The sequence below is a fragment of the Diadema antillarum genome, unplaced genomic scaffold (genome assembly GCF_040938485.1).
Source record: "Diadema antillarum isolate AM-2024a unplaced genomic scaffold, OU_Dant_1.0 scf00000014, whole genome shotgun sequence".
NCBI lineage: Eukaryota > Metazoa > Echinodermata > Echinoidea > Diadematoida > Diadematidae > Diadema > Diadema antillarum.
The window spans coordinates 2464688-2480765 of NW_027270903.1; the positions used below are offsets into that span (position 1 = coordinate 2464688).

A 16078-nucleotide genomic window follows, 5' to 3' on the forward strand; every position below is an offset into this window, starting at 1 on the left:
GCGCGAAATTGAAGACACGCGAAAATATCGATCAGATCCCGATGTGGATGTGACGTACGCGTGTACACTTCTCCATTCAGCACGGGACTCCACGATCGAGAATTTAACCACTCGCAAAATCGTCGGGAAATCCAGATTCGTGAAAATTTAGACTCGCGAAATATATGGCGTATACAGTACTAGGCGAGCTAGTACCTGTTAGTACCTCTTCACAGTAGATCACACTAAACTGAAAGTTCCAAGCTGATGACAATTCTCACAAACCATGACTAATATATATATGCAAATCCAGAGTCCACATTTGATGAGGGGAATATTATTTGCACGAAAATATTATCTGCATTACTGACCTTATCATGGAGATTTCGAATAACAGCACAGTTTCTATAGACAGCAAACACTTGACAAGACCCGAACCAATGGAATTTAATTTAATTCTTCTTTGATGGTCAATAGTCTCGGAAAAAAATAATTCCAAGAGCTATAAATCATAGGTTTATTACATGGCAAACAAACTGTGCCATATCTTCAAGCTGCACCTTGAACAGTGACGGACTTGGAGTTTTTCTAGTCTTTGTAAGTTCTGTTCAGTTTTTTTATTCAGTTCATCTTCCTTCTCCATTTGCAACAAAGAACTGGTACCTCATTTGCTGAAAATATTTGAGCAAAGTTGAATGGCACTGTATGACTAAATCACCTCTAACACTTCACTGTTGCATTATATCTCAAAATATCTGCCATTTACATTGTACCTACTGCAATGCTATGTGATAACGATATGTACCAGGTATATACAGTACGGCAGAAATATATTCCGAAAAATTTGATCCTCTGGTAAATATGCAAAGTATGCTCTATTTATCGTTGTCATGGGTTTCCTCTTCTCTTGTATCTACCGCTAGTTTTCTACCCTCCTGTAAAGCCAGAAATTTTCATGTGCGCGTTAGTTTGGCAAATAACATGAGCCAAGATTCACAAAATTAAAATGCATGCTAATGTTCTTGTCTCCACTGCATGCATAGAATGCCAGTGGCAATCTGCAAAATTTTCATGCCGCGAAAAAGGCTGTCAGCACCAATTCGCAAAAATTTCATGAAGTGAAAATATCTTGCTATAAAGTATCTCTCTTTCATTTTGTTTCAAGCACACTCAAGATACAATTGACAATAAAATATGAGTGATCAGTTTGCAAATACCCATATGTAATATGGGACATTTTTGGTGCATTATGCACTGACTACGCACATCTCCTTACAACATGTTCTGGAAGCCAATCTAACTTTCGTGGAATGCTCTCGCTAACGGTCACATCTACTGGTATTTTGAGCTCGAATTTGACATTTTGGGGGCTCTTGCGATGCCAGAAGTCATCATCTTCTCATCTTGTTGAGGGTTGGAAAATATTACGTGGAGATCTTGTGAGAGCAGGGAGGACACTGTTAAAGCCCAGAGCCCAGATGCAATCGCCCTTGATGCTCTCATTTTGTGTCTGGTACACAGAGCACAGGGTTTCCACTACCTCTGATCAGAAAACATTCCCAAGGTTGGCTGTGGGATGGCAGACATCCCTGACAGAAGCTGGCTCCTCCCACATCACTTCTCTGTGTGAATAAAGATGGGAGGTTGACTCTGTGTGCGTGCTTGCCATGTGGTGGCCAGCCATGTGTTCGGGATGCCAGCCATGTGTTCGGGATGCCAGGGAGGCATTACTGGTGTGCGATATTACGATACTGGTGGTATTCGTGGCAGAGGCATCACTGGTGTGTAATACAACAGGGTGTTCAGACGCAAACAATTTATACGTCTGAACGCTGACTAACGAAATGATGTATAACAAAATGACAGTCAGAGCATCGTTTCGAACTAGAACTCGATAACGAATCAGCATTCCATCATGTTCATAGGTGTCTGAACGTACGTGTATGGTGACCATAGAACGGTATAACTAGGCGGGGCTTAATGTGAGCGAGGACGAAAGATGACCCTATTCCTCTCACTAGTGGCGACATCATGACCATAACAACATGCGCAGAGGAAAACTGTGCATCTATATGACGTTTTCCAGAATGGTTGAGATTAGCGTTTGAAAGGTCTGTCACCTGTACGATGATTCTTTATACAACGTTTCGTTATCAAGTTTTGGTATAAACTGGCTTACATCTGAACAGAGAATAAGGATACTGATAGCATTAGTGGCAAACACATGCCAGAGAATGCACCACCAAGGAACAGAGGGGCCTCCTCTTTGGGTAATGATTGTGTGGGTTCCACCATTTGAAACGGAGGAATGAGAGAAGAAAAGTGAAACACTTTTCTGTATGTTTGCTATGGCTTCCTCAGCAAAGCAAATATGTGGATAAATCACGCAAGGGTAACTCATAGCAATTTGGTTCACACAACAGTCCTAATCTCAAAGACTAAAGTGTGTATCTCATTGGCTTGAGACTGGGTGACGACCTGATGGTGACTCCAGTCTCACTGATCCTGAAGTGGAGGCAGAGACATCTCTGCGATGTCCCCTGGAGCCTAGCTTGGGGTCCATTTCACAGGAAGATCTTATGAGAGACATTTTGCTCATAAGACACAATTTACAAGAGACATCATGAAATGGATTTCACTTCTCTCTGAAAGCCTCTCACGGCTACATAAGAGTGACTTTGGCCATTTTTGAGATTTATGTAAAGACTTTTATGTCATGACTTCATGAAACAAACCCCTGGTCTCTGGGGAGTTGTGTGAGAATGGAACATATTCATTTTTTTTTTCAGAGACTTTTTCCAGCCTCCCAGATGCTCTTTGAGACATCTCCGCGACATCTCTAGTCGCGACCAAGTCAAGAGATGGTAGTTGCCTGTGAAATGATGCATGAATTCAAGTACCTCCATAAAAACACACATATTTTTTTTTCCCCTGGCAGAAACGCAAAGGTATTATGAGTACAAATAATACATACACTGTACAACATCTTACACTCATGAGAATTTCTGATGTTGGTTTCTGGTTTTGATATTTATTAGCTTTTATTTTTTTAATTTTTTTATTTATTTATTTATTTTTTTTTTTTTGGGGGGGGAAGGGGAATGGGTAGGGATTTAGATGGAGCAGGGAAGGAAAGAGGGTGTACGTACACTGTATGTATTGGGTGGTTTTTTTGCGGGGGGGGGGTGGGGTGGGATGGGGCTAGAAGCTGCTGGGCTGGGAGACAAGAAGAATAGGGAGATGGGGAGGATATGAGGATGTAATCAAGTAGCTGGGGTGATTATATCAGGCTACATTTGCGTAAATGTCACACTGCCACATCAAACGAAGAGCACAAATGAGTCACTCTTAAGATCCTGCCCGCATATCTAATCACGTTTAACACAGATACAATACATTTTCATCTAATCTCCTGCGCAGCCCTCTAACGATGCTCTTCCTGAGTCTACCAGGAATCCGAGGGCAAAGCCTCCCACTACTGTTCATCATGTTCTGAAATATTCAGAGCTGCGGCCCCTCACACCGCCGTCTGAAGACGCGGAGAGAGAGAGAGCGTGCTGAAAATGCGACGGTGCAACATGATGTCACGGCGGGGTCATCAAAAATTAATTTGGTGGATTGGACTTGGCGAGCAATAGCGCGGAGTTAACTCTGCGCTGCGCAAGCACTCTGCATACAGAGCGTAAGCTGTTGTTGACTGAAATGCAATTATCTCTCTTCTGGCTACATGTATACCTTATAATACTTCACAACCTCAAAGGACAACTTGACAACTTAGCAAAAGGACATTGCCAACATTTTTCACCTCCTTGTTTTTGTTAGTGTGTCAGAGTTGAAGGCACTGCACTATAGAGATCATAAATAATAGTGCACATCGGTTGGCTTCAATGCATAAACATCAGTCCAATTAAGATACTAACATATCAATAGCAACAACCCCCTCCTCCCCTCCCCCCCCCCCCCCCCCCCATAGAAAAAAACAAACAAACCCAACAACATTGTAATGGTGGCCTGTTCATATCTAACTTATCATGTTTAGAAGCTGGTGACCAAAACTGCAATTAAAACATGACACATCTAACGGACGTATGGGGAAAAGAGCAACTTAGATAACTTTTATCATGTCAAGCAAGTGACAGGAACTGGAAATGTCTGTGCCAACACAAGGAGGAAAAGCAATTAATTGAGAACAAATTGGACGTGCCTCTAGAAAAAGGACAGGGTCATTGCACTCTGACGCCAGATGATTATGCAAATATGGCAATGTCACTTTCCCGACTTCTGAAGTATTCATAATTATTGTAAAGTGCCGAGTAGACTGCATTTTATTGGCACTATCAACACTGCACAGAGAGAATACACATCTTCGGTTTACCTTTCTATGCCATATTTAATCAAACTTTAAAACATTCTCCACAGATTACATTTGCCATTAAAAGTGGGTTAAAGCGATCTCATTTACTATAAAAGTTGATTTTTTTTTATACGATTGATTTTCACACCAACCCTTCAGTGTGAATCAGTGAACTTCAGTCATTTCTAAGTATGTCAATCATAATGTTTACTAGTTAGTGTTTTCCTAATACTCATGGAACTGAGCATTCAATTCACAAATTATTAAACTGATCCAAACACTGGTCAAGACTACACTGGACACTATAGAAGCAGTAGCAGCCACAGCAGCAGTAGCAGCAGCAGCAATAAGTGACAGAACAAAAAGCAGTGTGATGATATTAGATAATAATAATTACATCAACAGTGACACTACTGAAAATGTCCAATGATGCGGACATCCACTTGTTCTAATAAAACACATTAAACGATTCTTTAGGAGGATATTCAGAAGCCAATTTCACACTATCATTTTCATGAATTGTACAGAAATAATGTGCTAAATACATTGTAAATGTTGAGAATTGGTTTTCAGTCATAATACGGTGAATCTTTACCTCGATATCGAGTATCAATTACTATATACTTACTTGCAATAATCTTCGCTGACCATGCCATAGACATTAATTTCGTCACACACGTCCATAGCAAGCAACATTGTGTACCACCCCGTTGATAACCAAGTTCTTGCTTGTCTCCTGCAAGTTAGAAACAGACAGAAAAGATTCAAATTAATGCATTTTTTTGTTGAGTTGCTTTCTAATGCAACTGAGTCCAGTCCGAGTATGCATGCTAACATTTTTTGTTACCACATGGCTGCAACCAAAACAGTGAATACAGTACTCTCCGCTTAATCGGGTAGTGTCTAGCAGAGCATTTTTTTTACCCGATTAAGCGGAGTAACCAATTAACCAGAAAGCATGTTAATCCTTTCACTACGCAGATACCACATACTACATGTAATCACACACCTCTCTGTGTCAGACACACAGCATGGTATGTCACTTACAGCCACAGCTCATCTAAAGTCACGCAACAGCCTTAGTTTAAGTATCTGCAGTGTAATTTTGCAAACATCAGCAATCTGCTTGCAGCCCCCGAGTCCTCATCAAGCCACATGAGGGTTATACGACATGCAAAAATGCGTCTACTTGTACCAGTCATACGGCGAATCCGTCGTACACTGCACATTATCATGTTCAATCATGAACCTATTAGCTCTCTACTGACTTTCAGTACCTCACAGTTTCTTAATAATTTATATTTACACAAATTTTAAAGGGTTTCTGCAGGAAACTATGGTAATATATCAGGTTAATCTGGAAAATTCCTACCTGCTTATCCGAAATGCCTACCCGATTATCCGGTAAATATATCATGCATCGGGAACTGTTTTTCACTTTTTAAGTCAATTAAGCAGAGTACCCGATTAAGCAGTACCTGATTATGCGGAGAGCACTGTACTGTAAAACCAGAAACATTCACGAATTGAAGCCGACACCCTTTTTGGCAGCATGAAACTCTTGTGAACTGGTGAATGGGATTCAATGCATTGTGTATTATAGACAAAAACTTTGCTGTTCATTTGAATTTTGCGAATCTTTGCGAATCTTGGCTCCTTGCAAAATTTGTGAAAATATCTGGTTTTACAGTTATTGGTGTTAATACGACAATGCATCTGTATGTGAATGTAGGGCAATTTGTCAATCAGTTGCAATAAAAACAAAGAAGATATGAGACTAGACTCTATGTATGAAGAAATACACAAGAACTCTGAGTGACCACAAGAAGGTTTTAAAGCAACAAAGCTCCTTTGACAGTTGAACTTCTTTTGATATTCACTTGCTAATGACAGTGAACTTCAAGTCTGTTGCATCAGGCACTGAAGGGCGACGGTACAAGAATGTATGAAATTTCTAAATTGTAACAGTTGATGAAAAAAAGGGGAAGTACCCCTCAAACGAAATCTCCACCTTTCCTGAATTTAGTGCAAATAGACGAATCAACAATGGCTTCACTCACATAATACTACACTGAACACAATGTTGTTGTTTTTTCCAGTTTTGTTTTGTGCAAAATGGACAAGAGTTTCAACTGCTTTGAAAGACATATGTTCTTCATGACTCTACTAGGTGGATCAAAAGAAGATAGTCAATACACAGCAAATCAAAGGACATGTATATGTGACCCGCTACAACAAAATGGTCCTAAAGTCGCGCACGGTCGAAGCCATGAAAATCGAGTTTGAAGTTAGAGCATCAAAATTGGTCAAACCTTACGATTTTCTGAATTTGACATATTATTAGAGTCTGACATGTCTTCTATCATCTGTCGAAATTTTGAAGCAAAATGACGAAAGGAAAGACCAAAAAATAGCGTTTTTCTGGGCCATGTTTTTTGGCGTTTCAACGAAGCAGAAACTGGTTCGAGCATTTGGATTGAGAGCCACACATAGGCTCCGCCCCTAACAACGACCAGAGTGATCTCATTGGTCAGTTTGCTGCTTGCCGCTAACCGAAGCGTGAAGCTCGCACACTGCCCAGTCGACTGGTGCGTGCGGGCGGGTTGCGCTATGCCTCGCCGCTTCTCCTGACATCCTGGTCACTGATTGGTCGGTGAGGAGACCGCCGACGCTGTGTTTGAATGAGCATTTCAGGGGGTTGCTAGGGCTTAACTTCTATTGTCCGGAGGTGAATACTGACTTGCGTGTCTCTTGATTGTGATTGCGTCGCAAGGAGAACTCTTAGGGCGCTTTTCTCGAAACAGTGATTTCCAAGACGTCTTGACATGCTCTCTTTTAAACATCGATATCTCCGCAGCCGATTATTTTTATAAGACGTGTTATATATCAATTTAAAGCAGAAAGATTAGGGAATTGTGTCATGCAATTTTCAAATAATCGACCTCGCCCGACTTTAGGATCATTTTGTTGTAGCGGGTCACATATGTTGTACGTATGTACTTTATACAGTGCACAGTAAACTACGTATGAATGTACACTCTGTAGTACAATTGTGATTTACACTCTTAAAAATGTGGAAACTATTTCCAATTATTTTACTAGTAAATCTTTCACTGATCGATTTAAGCATGACAATATCCCGTCAAGAGCTTGATTTTAAGATTTTTAAGATTTCAAATTTCAGTTATTTCTGAAGTGAACAAAAGCTTATTCAATCCAACTCCAATAGCTCCTGTCACAAAGGTATAACTTATAGTGGTATAGAGAATCTATTTCATGCCTAAATCTGACACTTTTTGCATCTTATTTTATACTATCTACTATTTACAGCACGAGTGAAGGTTCTCTCAAACCACTGCTGGTCTCAAGGGTGGCTACACAAATTTACAAAGTATGCATCGCAAAATCCACGACCAGCATGCAATGGCATACGTGTATAAAAATAAACTTTCAATCCTACACAGATGGGAAATGACACAAAAATGGCTCGTTTTTATCTCTTCCAACTCTGACCTTCAGAAATATGGATGAGTTTGTTTGCACCCATCAGACATAGTTGCAATCAACTGTCGCGGATCCAAACACAGCCATTTGATCATCTAGCAGGTTTACCAACATGGGCTTTGATAGTGACGGAAGAGCACTGCTATGGGTGATCCGAACAAACAAGTCTGGGTGGAAAGTGAAAACATGGGGCATCTGTCTTTTTGCATTGCTCTTCACACTGTTGTTTAGAGTCTTTCCATTTTCAGACATGATATCAAAGGGTCATGGCCTGATCAGGAAAGCCTTTTCTGTTCTTGTTTTTTTTTATCTACCAGTTTGTCTGAACATGGCTTTGATATCAGCTTGTGCATGAATACCACACGTCTAACTCGTTAATGTTGTTCCATTGTAAGAGTTTAAGGGGCACTTCATACAATGCTCATCGAATTTGATTTTCCAGTGCCACGCCAATTACTAAATTTTGATGGAAGATTTTTTTCTATTTGTTTGTCACAGGTCACAAGTCACTGTTAAAGATTTCAAGTATTTTTAAACCTTTTTAAAGTAAATCAATGAACTGATGAAGTCATTGCTTCATGACTTATTTTGCATATGATATCTTTCAAAAAGAATACAATACTGTCTTCTCAAACAACTGTTCATTATATCAAGATATTCGCACACTTAAAAGTTTACATTATGTATCGGTATGATTTTGCACTCATCCCTATGATAGAGAAAAAAAAAAGGAAAGGTGGGCTATAATTCTCATCACAAAAGATAAAATGGTAATTAATTTTGAAATATCACATGAAAAAATATGTGATTTGTGGTAAAAAGAAAAGTTTCACTTTGGGTACCAATATGTACTGAGCCAATGTTTGATTAAATTTTGAAGCATGCCGCTTCCTCATCGCTGTCAAATCTCTCGAATTTTCACCAATTTACATGCTTCATTCAATTAATGTTTATGTGTAGACATTAACGGCATGGAACTGCCGCTTTGGTTCAGTTCCAGTATGGCTTTTACAGCGAGAACTGAAAAGAAAATCCTTGAATCTTCCATTTTCTTTCTTTGTGTCCCAATATTTACCTTGGGTTTCCATCTGACAAGCCCATACTAGTACTACAACACCACACCCACAAATGGCATAGTGTATTATGCCCACCGATGTATTGTTTGAGTTGTCATTTTTTATCAAGAACCTCCACAATGTTCGGCCTGTCAGCAGGTGTAGTTGCTCCACACCCAACCTGTCACTCTGAAAGTCTTATCAAGTCAATGAGCATTGAATTTTTGATTTGCTTTCAACAAGTTTTCTTAGATCCTATGCTATCTGATGATATGTGATCATTATGCTGTACTTCCCCTCTTTATCTAGGACCCAAGACAGGGCCACACACTAACCCACTTTTTTCTATTGGTCTGACCTGTCTGACGGACCAGTAGGTTCCCAGTTCTTCCATTTTTTACTGGTCCATTCCTGAAAAAGTTAGTGGTCCGACAGTGATTTCTACTGGTCCTGGACCGTCGGACCAGTGCCAATATGGAGCCTTGCCTCAGACAGAAACTGGAAGAAACCTACTGGCCACTACGTGAAGTTTTGATGCTATCAGCTTTGTACTTCAGATGCAGTCAAGTATGTTAGAAATAATGTCTAATTCATGACAGTGACATGCTTCATAACAATAAAAGTTTTGGATTTCAAAATTTTCTCAGACTTTGAAATTTATACAGGAGGTAGTTAAAGACCCCCTAGCATGAGGATTCATGGAGTGGGAAGGTGGAACGGGTTCGTCCCACAAGACTGACACCCATGAGTCATACAGCCCACGAGTTTGACACTAGGTAAAAACAGCCCATGAGTTCAACAGATACAACACAGGGTTTAATGTGTTGGTCTCGTGGGCCTTGCTTGCTTAGTCTCGAACTCATGAGCCGTATGACTCATGGGCTATATAACTCGTAGGCTGTATGACGCATGGGTGTCGGTCTCATGACGTGCACCTGGTGGACCCTGTTCAGGTATATTCAAGCATCCCTTCAAACGGATGGCACAGTTTCAGTTGAGATAGGGCTTCAGGATTTCAACTCTTTTTGATGATGATTATTTGAGATAATGAGAAACCTCTCGTGAAATTGGAAAGAGCATGTTATTCTAAGAGGAATTCAAAGTTTATTTGATTGAAACTGGTTGTGAAATGGCTGCAATATCCGAATCAAAGTGATCGTAATAAAAGGTGGGACCCACTTTTATTAGGATCGCTTTGCTTCACTTTGTTTTGGGATATCTCAGCCGTTTCAAAACCAACTTTCACCAAAAAAATTAAGAACTTTGAATTCTTTTTAGAACCATATGCTCTTTAGCATTTCATAAAATGGTTTTTAAGTATTTCACACACACAAAAAAGAATTAAAAGCTGAATCCTCACCTCAACCAATACTACAGTGTATACCACTTTAACTAATGTGTACAGCTTTATCACTATCTGTACACACACAGCCTAAGAACCTTGACTGGGGGTGACCATAACCGTTGAGCATGCGCTTCGATGCACACATTCACCACCACTGGCTGGCGGACCCTATTCATTGTTTCTAAATAAGTCTTTGATTCTTTGCTCATTCGAGTCGCGGTTCTAATTGCTCGACTCATACGTCAGCAATGTTGACAATCTGCAGAAGGTATATAAACAACAGAAAAGTAACACTATAACATATATACAAGTTCCTCTAGTTTCAAATGTATCCCGATGGTCGGCGAATGAAGATCAATTCAACAGGATCACCCACATTTCCCCATGCTACTGGGCCTTTAAGCTTTAAACATTTTAACATTTAAGTTTCTTTTTTTTTAAAGCAAACAGCCATGTGTACTAATTTCTCAACCAAAACATCTCGTTTTGTATTTTTCTCAGCTTTTGATGCCTGCAAGGTCAGCAAGGTAAAGTAATAACCAGTAATACAAGGCAGAGAAGGGGGGGGGGGGGGGGGAGAGAAATAAATATCTAGCACAGACTTCGCTAATCGTTCAATCTACGTCAGAACTCGTTGTCAACAAACACGACCACACCCAAACAAAGTAATGTTGAATTGTGAATTGTGGATAGAAAAATAAAAGTGTCTCATAGACACACAATCAACATACCTATGTCCATTAACACTAAAAGAGATGAAATTTTCAAAAACATGTACGTAAAAAATTAAATGTATGACATCAGTTATGGATCACACCGATCTATACGTTGATCCTCTCTCTGCCGGCATTTCCATCCATCTACAACGCACTAACAATTGTATGTGGCATGAAAGTCAGTGTGTTACATGGAAAAGTCCTCTGGTAGACCTGAAAAAAGTCCCAGGTCATTGTGCTGTCTGAAATCACTGGGGTACAATGTAGGAAGATGTGAGCAGGAAATAACATGTGTAGGTCTTTTGTTTGATTTCAATACAGGCGTCTTGTCTCAGTGACTATGGAAATAACGAGAGAAAAACAACAACAATAACAGCCTTCTGTCACAGGGTCTTAAAATTATGTAATAATTGATTGCTTACCACACAGATGGCATTAAGTCTGGTTTCACATGATTACAATTTTCAAGGTTTTGATGGATTATGAGATTAAAATACATGTTATCTGTTTTGTGGTTTTTTTATTTTGTCTTACTTCGTGTAACTTGGGTAAAGCAAAATTGTAACGCTTTTGTAGTCTGTGCGGCTCAGAATACTTCTGCTAACAGAAAGGAATCATTGATAGCATAAACTCAATGGAATAAATTGTGCACCACTGAAAAAATGAAAATAGACTGTAAAAACATAGAGACTTTTAAGCTTACAGTCCAAGGAGCTATCTTTTCTCAAACCCCCCCCCCCCCAAAAAAAAAAAAATATATATATATATAATATGTATATAATCTATATGAAAAAAAAAAAGAATTATGAAGATTCCCTCTAGAAAAAAAGATTCTTAGCTGAGGAATTCTTATAAGAGTTTTACTAGCATACATCTCAGAAAAATGTTCCAGTACAAAATCCTAAGGTCTCTTTCAAGCAAAAACTTAATGAATAAATACATAACTAAATCAATTGATAAATAAATGAATAAAAAGGCATATAAATAGAATGAAAATAAATGACTGCAAAAATAAATAAATAAATGACAAGAAAGTCACCCTGGTAAGCCTCATATAAAGACAGATTACTGGCACACATTAAATGGTGACAGATGATGGTTTGAAAGGTGTGTACAGCACATGCTACCCTGCCAACATGCATGTACTCTGATAAGGGAGGTGGGAAGAGAGGGTTAGGGTTAGGGTTAGCCCACCTCCCTGCTCTGATCATCACCTACGTGTACAATACACCCACTCTATGTCTTGGGGAATTCTTTAACATCATCATGTCCTCAATGTTTCATTGCACGCTGGTCCCAAAGGACAAACTTTGCATACTTAGACCATTTGTGTAATATCTACAAAGACTAATCAATCTTGCATAGAGGACTCAGCTGTAGCATAGCTTGTCCTCAAGACTTCAAAGTGATTTATTTTTCCATTATGATTATTTTTCATAGATGAAGCATGAAAGACATACTACGCACAATATTCAATTAACACTGTTGTTCCATTCCAGATTTTTTGAACAACACCCAATGTATGAAAACTGCTGAATCCTACCATGTCAGGGCTTGACATCAGCGGTGGCCCGATGGCCACGGGCCACTAAAAACTGATGTCTGGCTACCAAATTTCCATAACGACTATCTTTTGGTTGCCCTAACGGGCAGCTAAAATTCAAAAGAGATTTTTCTTTTTCCTTTTATTTTGGGTCACTACATTTATTTTTCAGGCCACCAATATTTCAAATTCAAAGATTTTAGGTGCCCAAACTGGCCACTTTTCAACTGTTTGGCAAGAGGAAATCAAATTTCTTACTGGTACCTAAGATATGACCACAGTTCAGCTACATTTTGTATTAAAAAAAAAGCCTCCCAGTTTCAGCATGTCTTTGTCCAGAGTCTCTTTCCAACAGAATAACTGATGTCATTAGGCTCACTACAAGCACTTTTTTTTTCTTTCCTACAAATTGTACTGTACATGTTCATCCAGTCTATCAGTCCGCCATGATTAAAGTAAAAGGACAGGGTGTTAGAGACACCCTTATCATCCATGCTCCCTACAATCATGACTACAATGCAAATTTTTCTGCTGAGAGCACGTTTTGTTGCGACAAAGCTTTTAGAGATCAGATGCAGCCTCATCCACTAGATGCATGTACAGAGCAAGGTGTGCTCACTCGTGGCACAGATTCACAATTTGTTGAATGTAATCCTAAACACAGCTCTCTGAGAACATCCACGCCAACATGATTTCCATCACTCTATTCTTGTCCCTATTCTTCGTGCATACTATTCACCGCCCAACTCGTTCCACGTTAGGTACACCCAGTTTTCTTTTGTCCCTCTACAATGTGCATCTCCTTCTTGATCTCACATCTTCTCCCAGCCTGTTCCAAAGGTCAGGTCTATCAAACGGTGAATTTCAGGATCGCATCGTATTGATTTATTTATGACATCCGCGTGCTATATCCAGATCCCGCCGGGGGAGACATGGATTATTATTTGATGTCACGATCACAACACCGAGCACAGTCACTTGACAATGCCACCAAACGATCTGCTGCTTTTAATCACGAGTATACATGACTTTCATAATATCACATAATACACTTGCCCAAGTACAAATGATAACTCAATTTGGACTATTATGACATAACTGATCTCGATAAATATATTGAATTGCTATTCCATACCAAATCTTATCACATTACAGACCTGTATGAGCATAAAGAGATGGAAAGAATGATAAAAGCTCATACCAAAACTGGAGATACATACACTGTACATCGGTACAATAAAGATAGTGACTGTAATATTGGTTGCAATCATATTCAAACAGATCAAGAATACATACATGTATATGTATTAGGCTATGGCAGCATCACCTCATCTGTATTTGTGATTTACACAAGTGGCTGCTAAATAACTGTTCTGTGAAAATATGTAAAACAAACAAGAACAACAACAAAAAATTCATAATGTATTGGGTCCAATTTTGATGAAACCCTGACCTACACACCATGCTGCTTGGTTGATTCTATTCTGTTCATTAGGTCCAATTTTGCAAAGACAACGAGGGAAAATTTATCAGGTCACAATATTTCTCCCATTACCATGATGCTGTCACAGTGAAGAAAGGGCTTAAGTAACAAGGAAAGCAAAGGAAAAAAAAATAGAGCAGCCACAGAAGCTGCATTATACATGATACCTACATGTATCTGCCCTACAGTAAGCATTTATTACTCCCTAGTATTCCTCAAATCTCCCTCAACATGTCATTTCCTTCATGTTCTTACGACCATAGTATCAATCATTTAATAACATCTACAAATGTACATACATTCAGGTATGTAAATACAAGATGTTTGCATCTTTAAAATTGTATGCACAGCTTGTACAGTATGTTTATCCTGGACATAAACTTTAAAGGTCATAATATCCCTTTTGCTTTAAGATTAATGTCTCTCAATATTGTGTATGACATCTTATGGTATTCCACCACAGGCTTTTAAAAGAAGTAAAATGAAAAACTCACCCATGTCACTTGAGAATATGCTCCCCTTTTGCAACAAGAATAATGGACCTTGGAATTTTGGGGTCCGAATGAATTAATTGGCATTTTTGTATTCCCTCTCCACAAAAAGAAGTTTCCAGTTCGATTATTCGGTGGAAAGGTCTTGATTACCTATACCCGTACAATATACCAGCTTATGAAAGGGAATCTAATATTCCAAGGTTGCAAAAGGGACACATGAACTTCAAGGCTGCAAATATCTAGCAGAAAAGAAAGAAAGAATAATAAAAAAAAAGAGGATAGTGTGCAATGAGGAAGAGAAAGGTAAAATTCTGCCAAAATGTGAGCTTTCATGCGAAACATAGCACAATAGTGACAGGCAACATTCGCTTTATCATACACTTTGCTCCAGTTTCGGGGGGGGGGGGGAGGGGGTGTTAGACTATATGAGGATACCCTGTAAAGATATTATTAGGGGGAAAAAAATGAAAAGACAGAAAAAGAAACAGACAGACAGACAGATAGACAGATGGAAGAAGGAATTGTGCGTTGAACTTGAACAGATCAATCCAAAAGACAAATCTATTCCAAAGCTTTGATCTTCTCATAACTCACAGTCACATTATTCTGCCATATGGTTGTATTGTTAGCATATCATGCACATTGCCTAAACATACGGTATGTGGGAAAATGCCGTATGTTCACAAATATGCGTACCCTGTTCTATGTACTGCACGGAGGAAGTGTGGGAATGAATTTTATAGCATCAACATTTGCACACAGACTGAACCTGATGCTGACAAGCATTGGTTTCTGGAGAAGGTGGCAGAGAAGAATGATACGATTTATTTGCCTACTTTCTGGCAGTAAACATAGAAATAATACAGTCAGTATCACTAATGCCCACACATTCTTTATCCTTTAAAGCCATAATTTGCATAAAAGCATCTCAGTTAGCTTGCCAATAGATGCAAGCATTATCAAATGTCAAATAAAGCTGACTACCAAACAGTAAATGAAATATTATGAAATACATTTAAGACATGTCAGCTTGAAGATGACTTTAAAGGCATAATTTACCATTTGCAGATGAAACAAAAACCCAGCATTAGTGATTTAAAATAGTTCTGAAATGTGAGTTTGGGATGGAAACAACCACTGTAAAAATTTGAATCCATATAATTGATGGTAAAAAGAATTTCAAAGTACACAAAATGTGAACAATAATTATTTAAGAATGTTTCCAGACCAAACCGTCTACAGTAATGGTTGAATGGGAAAATACTGATATCTCCATATATTCTAGGCCTTATTGTGAAAATCTTACATGGTAGGGTGTTTGGTGATACAATGGACCTACACATATACATCAAATGTGATATCTTGAACATTTTTTAAATCACTGCTCCCAAAGGTAAACAAGACCTTTAAAATGCTGTCAACACGATGACTGATACACACTAAATCATGCCACCTTTATGACAGCTTTGGTGGTTGGTTTGGTGCAGGATTTTTTGATACTATTCCCTCTTTTTTTCAGGGGGGGGGGGATAACATGTGGTTAAGAAAATGGCGAGCCTAAAAATCTAGTATAACCTTTAAAGCTTGAGTATTACCAACAAAGTT

At 38.9% G+C, this 16078-nt stretch overlaps 1 protein-coding gene across 1 annotated transcript in view; it reads right to left on the minus strand.

Moving 5' to 3' along the window:
• Window positions 1–16078, minus strand: part of LOC139723317 (alpha-N-acetylgalactosaminide alpha-2,6-sialyltransferase 5-like) — a 77821-nt gene that overhangs the window by 5544 nt on the left and 56199 nt on the right. The window contains exon 5 of the mRNA XM_071634580.1: window positions 4962–5069. Within this exon, the coding sequence (XP_071490681.1) occupies window positions 4962–5069 (108 nt within the window). The remainder of the gene's footprint in view (window positions 1–4961; window positions 5070–16078) is intronic.